The sequence below is a fragment of the Capra hircus genome, chromosome 8 (assembly GCF_001704415.2).
Source record: "Capra hircus breed San Clemente chromosome 8, ASM170441v1, whole genome shotgun sequence".
In the NCBI taxonomy this organism is placed as follows: domain Eukaryota; kingdom Metazoa; phylum Chordata; class Mammalia; order Artiodactyla; family Bovidae; genus Capra; species Capra hircus.
Window position 1 is genome coordinate 100,530,156 of NC_030815.1, and position 17,600 is coordinate 100,547,755.

Below are 17,600 nucleotides of genomic sequence, written 5' to 3' on the forward strand. Positions count from 1 at the left end.
GCTACCTACGCAAACTGCATCCTATTTTTGCTCTTCCTTTCACAGGTAAATTCCTCAGTTATATGGTTTATCTTGCAGCAATTCACTCTTCACTTTCTCATCACTCATTTGTTAATTTCAGTCAATATTATCATTTGTCTTCCAGTTCTTCTTATGTAAACACCTGGCCTCAATGGTGATGGTGAAAATAATAATGTCATGGGCAATACCTTATATCATGGCTATATAACAGGGACATATTTGTCAAATACCTTTCATTATATTACATTATTATCTCTGACCTCTTCCTCACTGTATCGCATATCCAGTCTGTTATCAAACCTGTCAATATTTTTTCCTGTTTAAGTTATCAGACCTCCAACAGGTTACATTGAGATCCGAACATTATCAGTAATCCTGAATACTCTGAGTATTTTAGGGAATACTTGTCAGTACTACTGCCCTCTGTGGTAACTGAGCAGGCAGAGTTTCTGCTTTTCTTCCTAAGAACTTCATTTTTCCTACATCCTAGGAGTTAGTTCTTATTTATTTGTTAGTTAAGAGATGACTTCTTAGAAACTTCTCTACCAGATTTTATATTTTACAAATTTCCTACAAAAATTTTATTATATTACTGCAGGAGATGATTTCAATGAAACAGGTTCTAAGACTGCTGTTCTTTAGACTAGCAATGAAAACAGTTTTTTCAAGAATTTAACATCAGCTCAGTTGCCTGGGACTTGATATCTTCTATAGTTTAAAAATAGTAGCCAAGAAAATTTGAATTCCCTATCACCAATGCCATTTAAAATATTGTTTATGATATACATCATAAACTTAGCTGTGTGCAAGAAAGAATGAACTGCACCCATGTTTACAATGTTAAACATATTCCTTAAAAGTCAACAATACAAATCATTTCTTTCAGAAGAATTGTCTGTTACCTCAGTAACTAAAAATGCCAAGATATAACAACTGAAATACTATGCAAATTTAAATGCTCTGTTGTTTTGGGGGAATACCTGTTGTCCCTGAACAATTTAAAGTTCAGTAGCTATAAAGTTCATGCAGAGGTTTGAAACTTTATATCCTTCAGGGATAAAGTCCCAAAGACCCAATTATATCAAACTTTTAAACATTGAGACAAAGCGTGAACCACAGTTCTCCCAAAATAATTTCAAAGAACTCATAAAAACAGAATTTTCTTTCTCCTCTCTGTCCAATCCAGCCAATGAAGAGTTTCTTCTTGAAAGATTACAGTTAGAGTACTTCACAGTGTATAGAGAAAAGAGAGCCCTAAAATTCTAAAACCTGTATTTTTTTTACTTGTGAAACTACATGTATCTTTTTTCATTTGTGAAACTGCTCCCTAGTTTTCAGAGATTAAAGGAAGAAAGTGTACTCATTAAGCCACTTGTCCCAACAAATGATCAGAACTTTTATTCAATTGGGCTTCCCTGATAGCTCAATTGGTTAAGAATCCATCTGCAATGCCAGAGATCTGACCTGGGTTTGATCCCTGGATTGGGAAGATCCTCTGGAGAAGGGAAAGGCTATCCACCCCAGTATTCTGACCTACAGAATTCCATAGACTGTATAGTCCATGGGATCACAAAGAGTCGAACATGACTCATCTCAGCAACTTAAAAAAAAAATTATTCAATTACATATATTGAGAAGGCCTTAAAACAAAAGACACCACCCCTCCCCATCCCCCCCCTCCCCCACCGCCACCCACACCTTTGTTTCTAAAGGCAATTCTCAGTTAACTGAATAGACATTTCTCCAAAGAAGACATACGGATGGCTAACAAACACATGAAAAGATGCTCAACATCACTCATTATTAGAGAAATGCAAATCAAAACCACAATGAGGTACCACTTCACACCAGTCAGAATGGCTGCGATCCAAAAATCTGCAAGCAATAAATGCTGGAGAGGGTGTGGAGAAAAGGGAACGCTCTTACACTGTTGGTGGGAATGCAAACTAGTACAGCCACTATGGAGAACAGTGTGGAGATTCCTTAAAAAATTGCAAATAGAACTACCTTATGACCCAGCAATCCCACTTCTGGGCATACACACGGAGGAAACCAGAATTGAAAGAGACACATGTACCCCAATGTTCATCGCAGCACTGTTTATAATAGCCAGGACATGGAAACAACCTAGATGTCCATCAGCAGATGAATGGATAAGAAAGCTGTGGTACATATACACAATGGAGTATTACTCAGCCGTTAAAAAGAATTCATTTGAATCAGTTCTGATGAGATGGATGAAACTGGAGCCAATTATACAGAGTGAAGTAAGCCAGAAAGAAAAACACCAATACAGTATACTAACACATATATATGGAATTTAGGAAGATGGCAATGACGACCCTGTATGCAAGACAGGAAAAAAGACACAGATGTGTATAACGGACTTTTGGACTCAGAGGGAGAGGGAGAGGGTGGGATGATTTGGGAGAATGGGAATTCTAACATGTATACTGTCATGTAAGAATTGAATCGCCAGTCCATGTCTGACGTAGGGTGCAGCTTGCTTGGGGCAGGTGCATGGGGATGACCCAGAGAGATGTTGTGGGGAGGGAGGTGGGAGGGGGGTTCATGTTTGGGAACGCATGTAAGAATTAAAGATTTTAAAATTAAAAAAATAATAATAATAAATAAATAAATAATTGTACAAAAAAAAAAAAAGGAAACATAGCTCCTTAGAGAAATGGCTGATGTCAAGGCTAGAGCAGGTAAAGGACAAGAGTAGCTTGCAGTAGTTTATTGCACTAGAACAGTAAGAAAGTATGCAAAGAACAACTGGGATATTTGAAAGGGCTTTAGCAGCCCACTTGATGAGGCTTCCATTGGCCAGATCTGGGACAGATTATTTTGAGCATCAAAGTAAATAATGGTAAAAGTGGATTATAATCCATAGAAGGGGATAAGTGCATGAATTCTTTTGGAAGGAAGGGAAGAAGGCAGGGTCTTCCTTACAGCAGAATGCTAAACTATAAACATGGAAGAACGATGTAGTTAGAAAATCATCAATCAAGGATTGGGCTCTTACAGTAATAGATTATCATAGGTAAAGTGTTACTGCAGGTAAATGTAAATATCATAGTTGCACAAGCAAAAGTTGGATAAGAGACAGGATATTTACATGATGTCAAAGTATCTCACAAAAAACTACTTATTAATTTCAAAAACAACATACTAATAGCTTTATAGCAGATACCTTAACATCACCAATAATGGGACATATATCCACATGACCTTGAGAAATCTGTATGCAGGTCAGGAAGCAACAGTTAGAACTGGATATGGAACAGACTGGTTCCAAATAGGAAAAGGAATACGTCAAAGCTGTATATTGTCACCCTGCTTATTTAACTTATATGCAGAGTACATCAGGAGAAACGATGGGCTGGAAGAAGCACAAGCTGGAATCAAGATTGCCGGGAGAAATATCAATAACTTCAGATATGTATATGACACCACCCTTATGGCAGAAAGTGAAGAACTAAAGAGCCTCTTGAAAATGAAAGAGGAGAGTGAAAAAGTTGGCTTAAAGCTCAACATTCAGAAGACGAAGATCCTGACATCTGGTCCCATCACTTCATGGCAAATAGATGAGGAAACGGTGGAAACAGTGACAGACTTTATCTTCTTGGGCTCCAAAAGCACTGCAGATGGTGACTACAGCCATGAAATTATAAGACGCTTGCTCCTTGGAAGAAAAGTTATGACCAACCCAGACAGCATATTAAAAAATAGAGACATTACTTTGCCAACAAAGGTCCGTGTAGTCAAAGCTATGGTTTTTCCAGTAGTCAGGTATGGATGTGAGAGTTGCACTATAAAGAAAACTGAGCACCGAAGAATTGATGCTTTTGAACTGTGGTGTTGGAACACTCTTGAGAGTCCCTTGGACTGCAAGGAGATCCAACCAGTCCATCCTAAAGGAAATCAGTCCTGAATATTCATTGGAAGAACGGATGTTGACGCTGAAACTCCAATACTTTGGCCACCTGATGCGAAGAACTGACACCTTTGAAAAGTCCTTGATGCTGGGAAAGATTAAGGGCAGGTGGAGAAGGGGACGGAGGACAGAGGATGAGATGGTTGGATGGCATCACGGACTCAACAGACATGAGTTTGAGTAAACTCCAGGAGTTGGTGACAGACAGGGAGGCCAGGCTTGCTGCGGTCCATGGGGTCGCAAAGAGTTGGACAGGACTGAGGGACTGAACTGAAACTGATATCCACGTGCCTCCACTGAGGACACAATAGCACTTCTGGGGTATTCCTCTCAAAAGTATGTAAACTGAATCTAATCATAAGGGAAAACTAGTCAGTTAAACTGAGGGATACTCCACAAAATAACCAGCTGATACTTTTCAAAAATATCAAGGCCAGGTCCCGGCAGGTGGCCTAGTGCTCAGATGGCAGTCTGCATCGCCATGCCCACAGGGCACATGATGATGCAGGAGCAGACCTATGCCCGCTTGCATGGCCTGGTCCTGAGCGTGGCAGAAGGTCCGCAGCCCTGGTGCCCCGCGCTGCACCGAGGCCTCCTCCCCGCTCTACAGCTCCAGCCATCAGATCCAAGATGGTTGCGTCCCTCAGCACCCACGCATGAGATGCCCAGGGACCCCGGGACAGCAGGGCAGGCCGCCAGGAGGCCGGGAAGCCCACAAGGCTGGCGCCTTGATGGTTGTGCGCCCATGGAGACCATCCAGGTGGTTTATCTGCGACCAGACCGCCCCTAAACCCATGGTACAGAGGATTCTTCCACACGGTCAGGGAGATTGCTTCGAAACAAGCACGAAAGCGGACTCACCGCGGCTTCTAGCCGCCACATTTCACCAGATCATCCGCCTCTTGGTCAGTAGCCCGCTGCACGACAGACAAGTGCCCAGGGCCGAACTCCAGCGAGCCCCTGAAACCGCCGACCACAGGCTTTTCGAGCTATCGCGAGCGCAGCCAGGGGCTTCGGGAACACATCTTTGCAAGAGATCAAGACCCCGGTTCAGGGCCTGGAGGAGCAACAACACTGAACACGTGGACGAACACGTGAATAAACACGTGGACAAACACGTGGACGGCTGCTCGCTGGTAGTGAGGGGTGAGGGGCTCAAGGCAATCTACAATGGCACCACCCCTCGCCCCAGCCTGTCTGGACGTGGCCCTCGTGTTCATCATCCACGACGAGGTGGTGAAGCTGCTCAACAAAGCAGGGAAGATGGACCGAGCCCTGAGTCTGAGAGGGAAGGCTAAGGATCTATAAAAACAGAGATACCTTATGTTGAATTTTAGGCTGTTGGCAGGTCTTAGCTATTCTCTACTCCCTCTGTTATTCCCAAAAATTCAGTTAAAGTCATATAAACACAACAGTCTTTGGTAATGGAGCTGTGGCTAATGGAGGAACAGGAGTAGTTGCCAGAATGGGGAACTTGTGGTTTACAAGGCATTTAAGGAAATCCCTGTCCAATCATTAGCTGACCACCAGGCTAACTGAACAGAGACTTAGGTGATCAAGTCCAATAAAGAACTGAGACTTTACAGAATTGGTTCAGGAAGTAACTAAAAAAGAACAGAGCAACTGACAACAAACTGTGCAATGGGAGGAGATTCCAATTTCCAGATTTGCCATATAATATTTTAATGTCCAGTTTTCAACAAAAGAGACATTTAAAGGAACAGGAAAATATGGCCCATTTTTAATAATGATAGAGAGGTCAATCCATCAAGAAGACGTAACAGTTTGTTGTTCTTCAGTCGCTAAGTCATGTTCGACTCTTTGGACCCCATGGACTGCAGCACACCAGACTTCCCTGTCCTTCACTATCTTCCAGAGTTTGTTAAAATTCATGTCCACTGTAATGGTGATGCACTTTATCTATCTCATCCTTTGTTGCCGTAACATACCAATTATATATACACATATGAAAAGCAGAGCCCCGAAACACTTAGAAACTGACAGAGGGGAGAACTAGACAATTGACAGTAATAGTTGAAGAATTTAATACTGAAATCTCAAAAAACAAACTAAATAATAGTGGATACATGTACATGTATTGCTGAGTTCCTTTGCTGTCCATCTTGAGACTGTCACTGTTAATCTGCTATACTCCAATATAAAATTAAAAATAAAAAAAAGAAGGTAGCATATCAATAGATATAGGAGACTGACAACACTATAAATCAACTAGATTTAACACAACCTATAGAACACGCCATCCAACAAAACAGACAAATCCACATACACATTCTTCTCAAGTACACATGGAACATCATCTGCTGATTTTATGCCATTAAGCAGTACACATTTTTCTTCCTTCCCTCCATAGTAGGCTTGCAAGATCCATGTTGATGAGTGTAGCTGCTTTGTTCATTTTTTACTGCTATATCATAGTCTATTTTATGATCATAACATACTTTATCCACTATTCTGTTTTTAGACACTAGACATTTTAATTGGCTTCACTTTTTGGCTTCTTCAATGCTGTTACAAATCTGCATGTGTGTCTTTTGGTATAAGTCTGAGTATATAATTAGGAGTGAAAACTGATATGTGAAATAACATGTTTACATCACCTTTAGTAGATTTTGACTTTCCAACATAGTAGGAAAATTTACTATCAGAAGTATCAGTTTCCTATTGTTTCATAACAAAGCAACCAAAACTTACTGCCTTAAAACAATAGTCATTTTCTTAACTTCTATGGAGCCTAGGTCAGGAATTCAGAATATTTAAGGGTATTTGTGAGACGTGTAGTACAAACTTGATAAGGATTCTGGATTAGAGACTTTTTTCCTTTGCACAGGAGTTTATGCAAGCTGGGGGCAGAACTGGTGGGCTGATCTCAAAATTAAAACCTTTGGTAAAACTAATTAAGACAGGATACATTTTGTGAATCAATATTCTCCAGGAATTTAAACAGATTGTTATTTTGTCAAATGATTTAGAGTATTATAGTAGGAGTTACATATTAAAAAGAACACCTAAAAGCACCCAGATTGCATACTTTTCAAGATGGAATTCTGTGAGCACAAATGTACAAAGGGCCCATGGAAGCTTCTCCCCAGATTCCAAGCACACAATGGAATTAATGGTGAACAGGGGTCTCAAGAAGCCTTATTTTCTAAACATAGAACTTCTAATTTGGCACTCTTTCCTCTGAAAGTTGTTTCCATTGACAAGAGTCAGGTAGAAGCATAAATTTTTAAGTTGTTAAAATTAAGCGGTAATGACATCATAAATGGTTTTTACACCAAATTAAATGGGTCATGTATGGATGTGAGAGTTGGACTGTGAAGAAAATTGATGCTTTTGAACTGTGGTGTTGGAGAAGACTCTTGAGAGTCCCTTGGACTGCAAGGCGATCCAACCAGTCCATTCTAAAGATCAGTCCTGGGTGTTCATTGGAAGGACTGATATTGAAGCTGAAACTCCAATACTTTGGCCACCTGATGAGAAGAGTTGACTCATTGGAAAAGACCCTGATGCTGGGAGGGATTGGGGGCAGGAGAAGGGGACGACAGAGGATGAGATGGCTGGATGGCATCACCCAACTCGATGGACGTGAGTCTGCGTGAACTCCGGGAGTTGGTGATGGAGAGGCCTGGCGTGCTGCAATTCATGGGGTCACAAAGAGTCGGACATGACTGAGCAACTGAACTGAACTGAAATGGGTTAAATCTAATTTTGTGGACAAGGAGAGCTGTTTTAAATACATTGTGAAAGTGAAAGTGTGCTCAGTCGTGTCCGACTCTGCGACCCCATGGACTGTAGCCTACCAGGCTCCTCTGTCCATGGGATTTTAAATACAGTAGAAATACAATTTGGTTGATGAACATAATCAAGATATAGAACACTCCCAACACCTAAGACCTTAATTTGTGCCCATTTGCAATCTCCTCTGATCCTATGCCTCCAAACTACTGATTTGTCACTAGTTTTGCCTTTTCTGAAATTTCATATAGATAGAATTATATAATAAACAGCCTCATCATTTAGCATACTGCTTTATGTTTATATTCATCAGTACTGAGTATTCCACTGTGTAAATCACAATGGTTTATTCACTAGTTGATAGACATTTAGATTGTTTTCAGTTTTGAGCTCTTATGAATATTTCAGCTATTCACTTACAAGTCATGTTTTTGTATCCAGTCACTTTTATTGTCTTCTGACTGGAGCATTTAGTGCATTTACATTTAAAGTAATTATTGATGGGTATGTACTTACTGATATTTTGTTGGTTTGTAGCTTTCTTGTTTCTTTCTTGTTTGTCTTTAGCTCTGTTTCCTTGTGATTTGATGACTACCTTTAGTACTGGTTGGATTTCTTTTTTCTGTATGGGTGTCTATTATATACTTTTTGGTTTGTGGCTATTATGTTTATATGTAGCACTCTATACAAATACATGATTAAACTGTAGATCCCTTAAGTTTGAATGCATTTTAACAACTCTGCATTTTTACCCGTTCCACATTTACTATTTATGTATTTTACATTTCTGCTTTGTGTATCCCTTAACTTACTGTGGATTTAGATGATTTTACTACTTTTTTAACCTTCCTACTAGCTTTACAAAGGGTTGCTTTACTACCTTCGCTGTATATTTGCCTTTAACAATGAGATTTTTCCTTTAGTGATTTTCATCTCTCTAGTTGTGAACGTTCCACTTAAAAAAAAAAAAAACCCAACTGTTATTCTAATCAGTTCATCTGGAACTAGCTTGACGGGAAAAAGAAAGAAAAGCGTAACAGAACAGGGAGCATCTAAGGCTTGTTATCTGCTATGAGAGAAAGAGCAAGTTATCTCTCACCTTCAAGCCTATCTTCCACAGCCTAAAACTTTGGTGTCCATTTACAATATAGGATGAAACCAAATCTCTATTTTATGTATCAAAAGCAGAACCGAATCTGGGATTACTTTTATCAAAAAATCCAATCTTTCAATGATTGCATTTCTCCACATATTTGACAGCAATTATTCAGGTGTCTTGCCTGTTTCTATTTTGCCTTGAAATTCCCAGACACCTAAGCCAACAATTTCTGCTTGGTTAGAAGTAGCTCAGAATATGGCAGGCAGTAGGACCTTTTTTGGTCTTTAAAGAGTAACTAAGCAATGTCTTGGAAGTTGAACTCTTTTCCAAGAGAACCAGTAAAAATTAATGGACCACTTCAAAGAACTGATCATGCAGCTTTTATTTACCACTTAATATCTCCTTGGGCATCAGAAGGATTTTCCTTTCAAGACTATCACATGCTTCGCTAGCTCAGTACATATTGCAGAGGATTCTATGAAGACTTTGCATATAAAATACAAAAATCTGTTACATATACATCCATTAACAACAGTTTGTACATTACAGTGGGTGCCAGTGTCAAAACAACTCCCTGTACTTCACAAGCAGCATGAATATATTGTGGCAGCAGCAGATAGGAACCTCCCCCAATGGGCAGACAGTGTTCTACACAGTGCAATTGCTACTAGAGCACAGACCGACAGTCACATCTTTTTTTCTTTGCTTTTCTCATCAGTGAATACACAAGTAAAGGATGGGAGGGTAAAGCAACGGGGATTCGGTGGCACTCGGTTTTTATTGTGCAGGTATGCTGTATTACAGGCAGACACACTGGCAATTGTAAATTGGACACAAACATTAAAGAAATGGCTGCTCTTTATCACCAAAAAGACAGTTTTATACTTTGTTTTGATTTCCAATTGCCAAATCTCAGGTACCTCCTTTTCACATTACCAATTAAATTTGTGACGATATGTATTCCAGGAATAAGGAATTCAGTAGACCCTCTAAATCAGTTGCTTATGTGATGAGTAGCACTGAATGTTCCTAGGGAAAAAATAATAAAGATCTGTTTCAGATAGATTTGGAAAGTGAAGGCCAAAGATACAGATGTTCACAGGTCCTTTTGCCATTTGTTCACCAGTATCACTATTCCACAATTACAAACTCTGTTTTTAACTCTTTTAAATAAATTTGTGTGTGCATATGCACACAAGCTGCATCGGGAGACCATGAATAACGTGACTAGCTGTGCAAATGACTCGGCTGGTCAAGATGAAGGCAAAGTGTAAAACTTAGAAATGTGCTTAGAAAACGAAAACAAATTAATTCAATAGCACTAAGCACTAAGGTTCAAGTATCTTAGCACCTCTCTCAGCACCATGGGAAATTCCCATTATTGAGTAACAAAAAGTTTAAAAAGCATAAAATCTGATGAGGTTTTAAACTTGATACGAGCCAAGAGCACAATTCTTGCCCTTACACTCTTACTTTCTGATACTACCTGACCTACACTGCATTCTTGCCTAGGAAGAGGATCCCAGGTACTGAAAATTAAAGTCAGAGGGCACTTAGTGGAAGGGGTAATACTGATCTGAAAAACACCAAGTCCCATGAGGACATAAGCTTTCTAAAAAATGGGGTTTATTTTTCCTTCCCCAAACACACACCACTCTCAAGTGGAAATCCACGATAGTTTACTTAAAATTCATGACGCTGCCAAAACTCACAATTATATTTAGTATCAGCTAGGAGGATATTTTGGTAATAAACACTTAAATTTTCATTTGTAAACTCCTTTTCCAATCAGAAGCAACCCCAAAACATAGCATATACAGCTAGGCTTAGGTACTATCTAGGGCAGTGTTTTTCAAACTATAAATAACCCACTTATGAGTCAGAAAATGAATTTAGTGGGTCTGAAGGGCATTCAGAATGGTGGTGGGGAGCTGGTGGGAAGGGATCAAAGCAGATCACACTTAAAGAGTATATCATTTCACAAAACATTTTATTTAAGTTAAAGATTTTCTATTCATCCTCTATCTCTGTCTCTCACACACACATACAAACACACAGAGTTCTGAGTCATGATGTAAAAAGTTACTTTGACTATGGGTCACAGTCAAGAAAATTCATTTCCTACTCCAGGGGATCTTCCCAGCCCAGGGATCGAACCCATGTCTCTAGCATCTCCTGCATTGGCAGATGGATTCTTTACCATAAGCGCCACGTGGGAAGCCCCACTTCGGTTAACAGAGGCCCCCAAAATTAACAACATGGAATTTCCACCCTGCTGTTAACATCAGTAAGGGGTCAGAATTGAGTGAAAGTCAATTTTGTGCTTGGAATCCAAGGTGAGCTAGAGGGTTCTCCATTCACCTTGATAAACACTTATTTAAACTTCTTTCCCCCTTACCTGACATCCCTGGGCAGGAGTATGAGCAGTGTAAGGAAAGACTCCCTAGCTGCAATTACTTTGAATGATACCATGTTATTCCCAGATGGCTAATTAAAATGGTTCTCTTTCTGTCCCACAGTCATATTGTTAGCATAAAAGTGGGTAGAAAATTTTAATTTGCCTTTACAGTTTGGATTAAATGATCTACCGTTACGATTGGTTGGAGTTTTTGCAAAATACACACGACAGAATGAACATTTTTGTCCTAATCTACCTTCATCTGCTTGTAAAAGGAGGACGATTATCACATAAAAACTGAATTTCCCCTCCCTCTCCATCTATAAGGTTGGTAAATAACCATTCTAAAAGCCAACCATCTAAACAAATGATAAGACAAAACGTTCAGCTTCTGAACTTCAAGAATCCGAGAGTGCTTACATAATGGGTCAGTTCAGTTCTGGTGCCAGGACGACTGTACCTTCTCATCTTGGGAATTTCTCAGGTAGATCAAGGTTAGCACTGATTGGCAGCAGGGTGTAAAAGAAAAGTGTCCTGGGTAGGTCAACAAACATGCAGGTTCCAGCCTCGGCACAGGCCTCCGAACGGAAACTACATCATCTCATAGCCTATTTCTTCAGGTTACAGAAGGGGGTTAAACTAAGCGATTTACACAGCCCCTCTTCCTGAAAGGACTTTGTAAAATTTGGATGCAGTTCTAAGATTTTTATGCAGGTTCCCGCTGTAACTTTGTCTATTCTTTTAATAACAGCTCTAATTCTTTCAACAGCTATTTCTGTCATTTTCACCTACAACCACCTCTCAAATATCATCCAAGGTTCCATTTAGCTTATCCAGTCCAGATACTTTTAAAACATCGAGTAAAATAAAGCTAATAAGGAACAAAATTTAAGGCATTTTTTTTTTTATTTCAGCCAAGGAATGATGCATGCTACAGATTAATCTTTACTTTTCCCCACTTGGTTTTTCAAAGAACACCACCGTTTCAAACCCCAATGAACATGGCACTTGTTTTGTTTCTCCCCCTTCTAATTTATTCCAGATTTTCAAGTGTTTTCTTCAGTAACGATGCTTTCTCCTGCAGCTCAGGTCTGCTGTCTGTCTCCATAGTTCCTAAAGACTCAATCAGGACCACTCTGCACTCAGGAGTCAAACTTTCCCACTGTTTCGATTCTGAATGGAAAGAAAAAACACAAAAGAATCCTTATAGAAGAAGCAAGCAGAAAACCCAAAACTATTCTTTCTGCTTTTATGCCACACATCCTATCCCTGAAGTAAATGCAATAACTGTCCTGCATATATAATGATCACAGGTTTAATAGTTGTCTCAGAATCTAATTACTGACAATAATCTGAGGGACTATCAGGGGGTTTCATCCTCTGCCTCCAGAGCTGCTGGGACAAAGAGAATGAAGGGACACTGAAGCCACTCAGGAGACAGCGCACACAGTGACAAAAAGCCATCACAGCAACTGAGCTGAATATATCTCTAAGATAAGCTCAGTAAAAAAAAAAAAATCTATACATCTGAAAACTGCAGAGACAGTTTGAACAGATGATACTTTATTACACCTTTAAGAGAAGCATAGAAGAACTACATGCATGCTCAAAATTTTAGAAATTCAGAAAGTATGTCAGATACTAAATCTTGTTTATGAGGTTCTGATACGTTCTGGTGATGGAGTTTCAAGCTAGATATTTCACTGTTTAGCTTCGTTTTCCTCATCTAGAATGTATGCATACATATGTGGCAAACCTGAGAATCCAGGGATCTATCTAAGTTCCTAGCTTTCATTTCAACAAGGAAAATGGGATCATGAGGTGTGCAATGCTACTGAATCTAAACAGCCTATTTTATGGAGCCTTGAGAGGTGCTTTAATTGCTAGGCGAGGTCAGAGACAGAATGAGAAACAGCAAATACATAAGGCTCTACAGAAAGCTGTTCCATCTTCCTCATTCTTTATTCATATGGCTAAAATAACAAAGACCAGGAAACAGAAAAAAAAAAGTAAAGAGGCCTCCTTTTGAAGTCAGTAGCAGATACACTACTGGAGAAATGCTCCCAGTCTCCTGTTACCAGTGATAGAACAGACCATGAGATAAACTCGCTTCTGTATAAGACAGCTTTTAAAAAGGAAAACAGAAGAAAAAAAAAAATCAACTGAGAAAACTGCGATCAAATTTGACGATTCCGGAAGTTAACTGTTAAATGTTTTCCTAACTTTCACTTTTCAGTGCGTCATTCTGTTTACTGACATGTGTGCAGTGAGTTCTGCCCGCCACCGTCAGCTGCGAGGTGTAATTCACCAAGATTAACTCAAGATTCACTATAGAAATAAAACCTTTTTTTTAACTAATTAATTTTAGTTCAGTTCAATTCAGCAGCTCGGTCGTGTCTGACTCTTTGTGACCCCATGGACTGCAGCACGCCAGGCCTCCCTGTCCATCACCAACTCCTGGAGTTCACTCAAACTCATGTCCGTCGAGTCAGTGATGCCATCTAACCATCTCATCCTCTGTCGTCCCCTCTCCTCCCGCCTTCATCTGTCCCAGCATCAGGGTCTTTTTAAATGAGTCAGTTCTTCACATCAGGTAGCCAAAGTATTGGAGTTTCAGCTTTAGCGTCAGTCCTTCCAATGAATGTTCAGGAGGAGGCTAATTACAATATTGTGGTGGTTTTTGCCACACATTGACATGAATCAGCCATGGGTATAGTGTACATGTTTCCCATCCTGAAACCTCTCCCCACCCCATCTCTCTGGGTTGTCCCAGGGCACTAGCTTTGAGTGCCCTGCTTCATGCATTGAACGTGGATTGGTCATCTACTTCACATGTGGTAATATACATGTTTCAATGCTATTCTCTCAAATCATCCCACCCTCGCCTTCTCCCACAGAGTCCAAAAGTCTGTTCTTTATATCTGTGTCTCTTTTGCTGTCTTGCATATAGAGTCATCATTACCATCTTTCTAAATTCCATATATATGTATTAATATACTGTATTGGTCTTTTTCTTTCTGATGTACTTCACTTCAGTTTCATCCACCTCATTAGAACTGACTCAAATGTGCTTTTTTTTTTAAATAGCTGAGTAATACTCCATTGTGTATATGTAACACAGCTTTCTTATCCATTCATCTGCCGATGGACATCTAGGCTGCTTCCATGTCCTGGCTATTGTAAACAGTGCTGCAATGAACATTGGGGTACACGTGTCTCTTTCAATTCTGGTTTCCTCGGTGTGGATGCCCGGTAGTGGGCTTGCTGCGTCGTATGGCAGTTCTAGTTCCAGTTCTCCGTAGTGGCTGTACTAGTTTGCATTCCCACCAACAGCGTAAGAGGGTTCCCTTTTCTCCACACCCTCTCCAGCATTTATTGTTTGTAGACTTTTTGATAGCAGTCATTCTCACTGGTGTGAGGTGGTTCCCCATTGTGGTTTTGACTTGCATTTCTCTGATAAAAAGTGGTGTTGAGCATCTTTTCGTGCGTTTGTTAGCCATCTCTATGTCTTCTTAGGAGAGATGTCTGTTTAGTTCTTTGGCCCATTTTTTGATTGGGTCATTTATTTTTCTGGTATTAAGCTGCATGAGCTGCTTGCATATTTTGGAGATTAATTGTCAGTTATTTCATTTGCTATTATTTTCTCCCATTCTGAAGGCTGCCTTTTCACCTTGCTTATAATTTCCTTTGTTGTGCATAAGCTTAGGTTTACTTAAGTCCCATTTGTCTATTTTTTCTTTTATTTCCATTACTCTGGGAGGTGGGTCATAGAGGATCTTGCTGTGATTTATGTCAAAGAGTGTTTGCCTATGTTTTCCTCTAGGAGTTTTATAGTTTCTGGTCTTACATTTAGATCTTTAATCCGTTTTATTTTTGTGTATGGTGTTAGAAAGTGTTCAGTTTCATTCGTTTATGGGTGGTTGACCAGTTTTCCCAGCACCACTTTTAAAAGAGACTGTCTTTTCTCCATTGTATAATTTTGCCTCTGTTGTCAAAGATAAGGTGTCCATAGGTACATGGATTTATCTCTGGGTTTTCTATTTGGTTCCATTGATCTATATCTCTGTCTTTGTGCCAATACCATACTGTCTTGATGATTGTATCTTTGTAGTATATTCTGAAGTCAGGCAGGTTGATTCCTCCAGTTCCATTCTTCTTTCTCAAGATTGCTTTGGCTATTTGAGGTTTTTTGTGTTGGAAACTAAAACTTTACTGAGATAATCATAGTTAATAGTGCATTAAAAGTATATAAAATAGAAGTGTACCAAATTTAACACTTCATAAAGTTTGAAGGTTTTCAGTTCAGTCACTCAGTCGTGTCCGACTCTTTGCAACCCCATGAATCGCAGCATGCCAGGCCTCCCTGTCCATCACCATCTCCCGGAGTTCACTCAGACTCATGTCCATCGAGTCCGTGATGCCATCCAGCCATCTCATCCTTGGTGGTCCCCTTCTTCTCCTGCCCCCAATCCCTCCCAGCATCAGAGTCTTTTCCAGTGAGTCAACTCTTCGTATGAGGTGGCCAAAGTACTGGAGCTTCAGCTTTAGCATCATTCCTTCCAAAGAAATCCCAGGGTTGATCTCGTTCAGAATGGACTGGTTGGATCTCCTTAGAGTCCAAGGGACTCTCAAGAGTCTTCTCCAACACCACAGTTCAAAAGCATCAATTCTTCGGCGCTCAGCCTTCTTCACAGTCCAACTCTCACATACATACATGACCACAGGAAAAACCATAGCCCTGACCAGATGGACCTTAGTCGGCAAAGTAATATCTCTGCTTTTGAATACACTATCTAGGTTGGTCATAACTTTTCTTCCAAGGAGTAAGCGTCTTTTACTTTTATGGCTGCAGTCACCATCTGCAGTGATTTTGGAGCCCCCCAAAATAAAGTCTGACACTGTTTCTACTGTTTCCCCATTTTTTCCAATGAAGTGATGCGACCGGATGCCATGATCTTCGTTTTCTGAATGTTGAGCTTTAAGCCAACTTTTTCACTCTCCTCTTTCACTTTCATCAAGAGGCTTTTTAGCTCCTCTTCACTTCCTGCCATAATGGTGGTATCATCTGCATATCTGAGGTTATTGATATTTCTCCCAGCAATCTTGATTCCAGCTTGTGCTTCTTCCAGGCCAGTGTTTCTCATGATGTACTCTGCATATAAGTTAAATAAGCAGGGTGACAATATACAGCCTTGACATACTCCTTTTCCTATTTGGAACCAGTCTGTTGTTCCATGTCCAGTTCTAACTGTTGCTTCCTGACCTGCATATAGGTTTCTCAAGAGGCAGGTCAAGTGGTCTGGTATTCCCATCTCTTTCAGAATTTTCCACAGTTGATTGTGATCCACAAAGTCAAAGGCTTTGGCATAGTCAATAAAGCAGAAATAGGTATTTTTCTGGAACTCTCTGATTTTTCCATGATCCAGTGGATGTTGGCAATTTGATATCTGGTTCATCTGCCTTTTCTAAAACCAGCTTGAACATCAGGGAGTTCACCATTCATGTATTGCTGAAGCCTGGCTTGGAGAATTTGAGCACTACTTTACTAGCATGTGAGATGAGAGCAATTGTGCAGTAGTTTGAGCATTCTTTTGCATTGCCTTTCTTTGGAATTGGAATGAAAACTGACCTTTTCCAGTCCTGTGGCCACTGCTGAGTTGTCCAAATTTGCTGGCATATTGAGTGAAGCACTTTCACAGCATCATCTTTCAGGATTTGAAAGAGCTCAACTGGAATTCCATCACCTCCACTAGCTTTGTTCTTAGCGATGCTTTCTAAGGCCCACTTGACTTCACATTCCAGGATGTCTGGCTCTAGATTAGTGATCACATCATCATGATTATCTGGGTCGTGAAGATCTTTTTTGTACAGTTCTTCCGTGTATTCTTGCCACCTCTTCTTAATATCTTCTGCTTCTGTTAGGTCCAGACCATTTCTGTCCTTTATCGAGCCCATCTTTGCATGAAATGTTTCCTTGGTATCTCTAATTTTCTTGAAGAGATCTCTAGTCTTTCCCATTCTGTTGTTTTCCTCTATTTCTTTGCATTGATCGCTGAAGAAGGCTTTCTTATCTCTTCTTGCTATTCTCTGGAACTCTGCATTCAGATGCTTATATCTTTCCTTTTCTCCTTTGCTTTTCGCCTCTCTTCTTTTCACAGCTATTTGTAAGGCCTCCCCAGACAGCCATTTTGCTTTTTCGCATTTCTTTTCCACGGGGATGGTCTTGATCCCTGTCTCCTTTGCAATGTCACGAACTTCATTCCATAGTTCATCAGGCACTCTATCAGATCTAGACCCTTAAATCTATTTCTCACTTCCACTAGATAATCATAAGGGATTTGATTTAGGTCATACCTGAATGGTCTAGCGGTTTTCCCTACTTTCTTCAA

General features: G+C 40.1%; 1 protein-coding gene across 5 annotated transcripts in view; it reads right to left on the reverse strand.

Annotated features, from left to right (window-relative positions):
- The window catches only part of KIAA0368 (KIAA0368 ortholog), a 111,811-nt gene continuing 103,388 nt past the window's right edge, over window positions 9,178-17,600 (reverse strand). For 4 of the 5 annotated variants that reach the window (XM_018052590.1, XM_018052592.1, XM_018052591.1 and 1 more), the window contains one exon: window positions 12,099-12,384. In XM_018052590.1, coding sequence (XP_017908079.1) covers window positions 12,245-12,384 — 140 coding nt within the window. In that variant the 3' untranslated portion in view covers window positions 12,099-12,244. Of the gene's footprint in view, window positions 12,385-17,600 lie in introns of all 5 variants that reach the window. The other variant, XM_018052589.1, reaches the window with a different exon arrangement.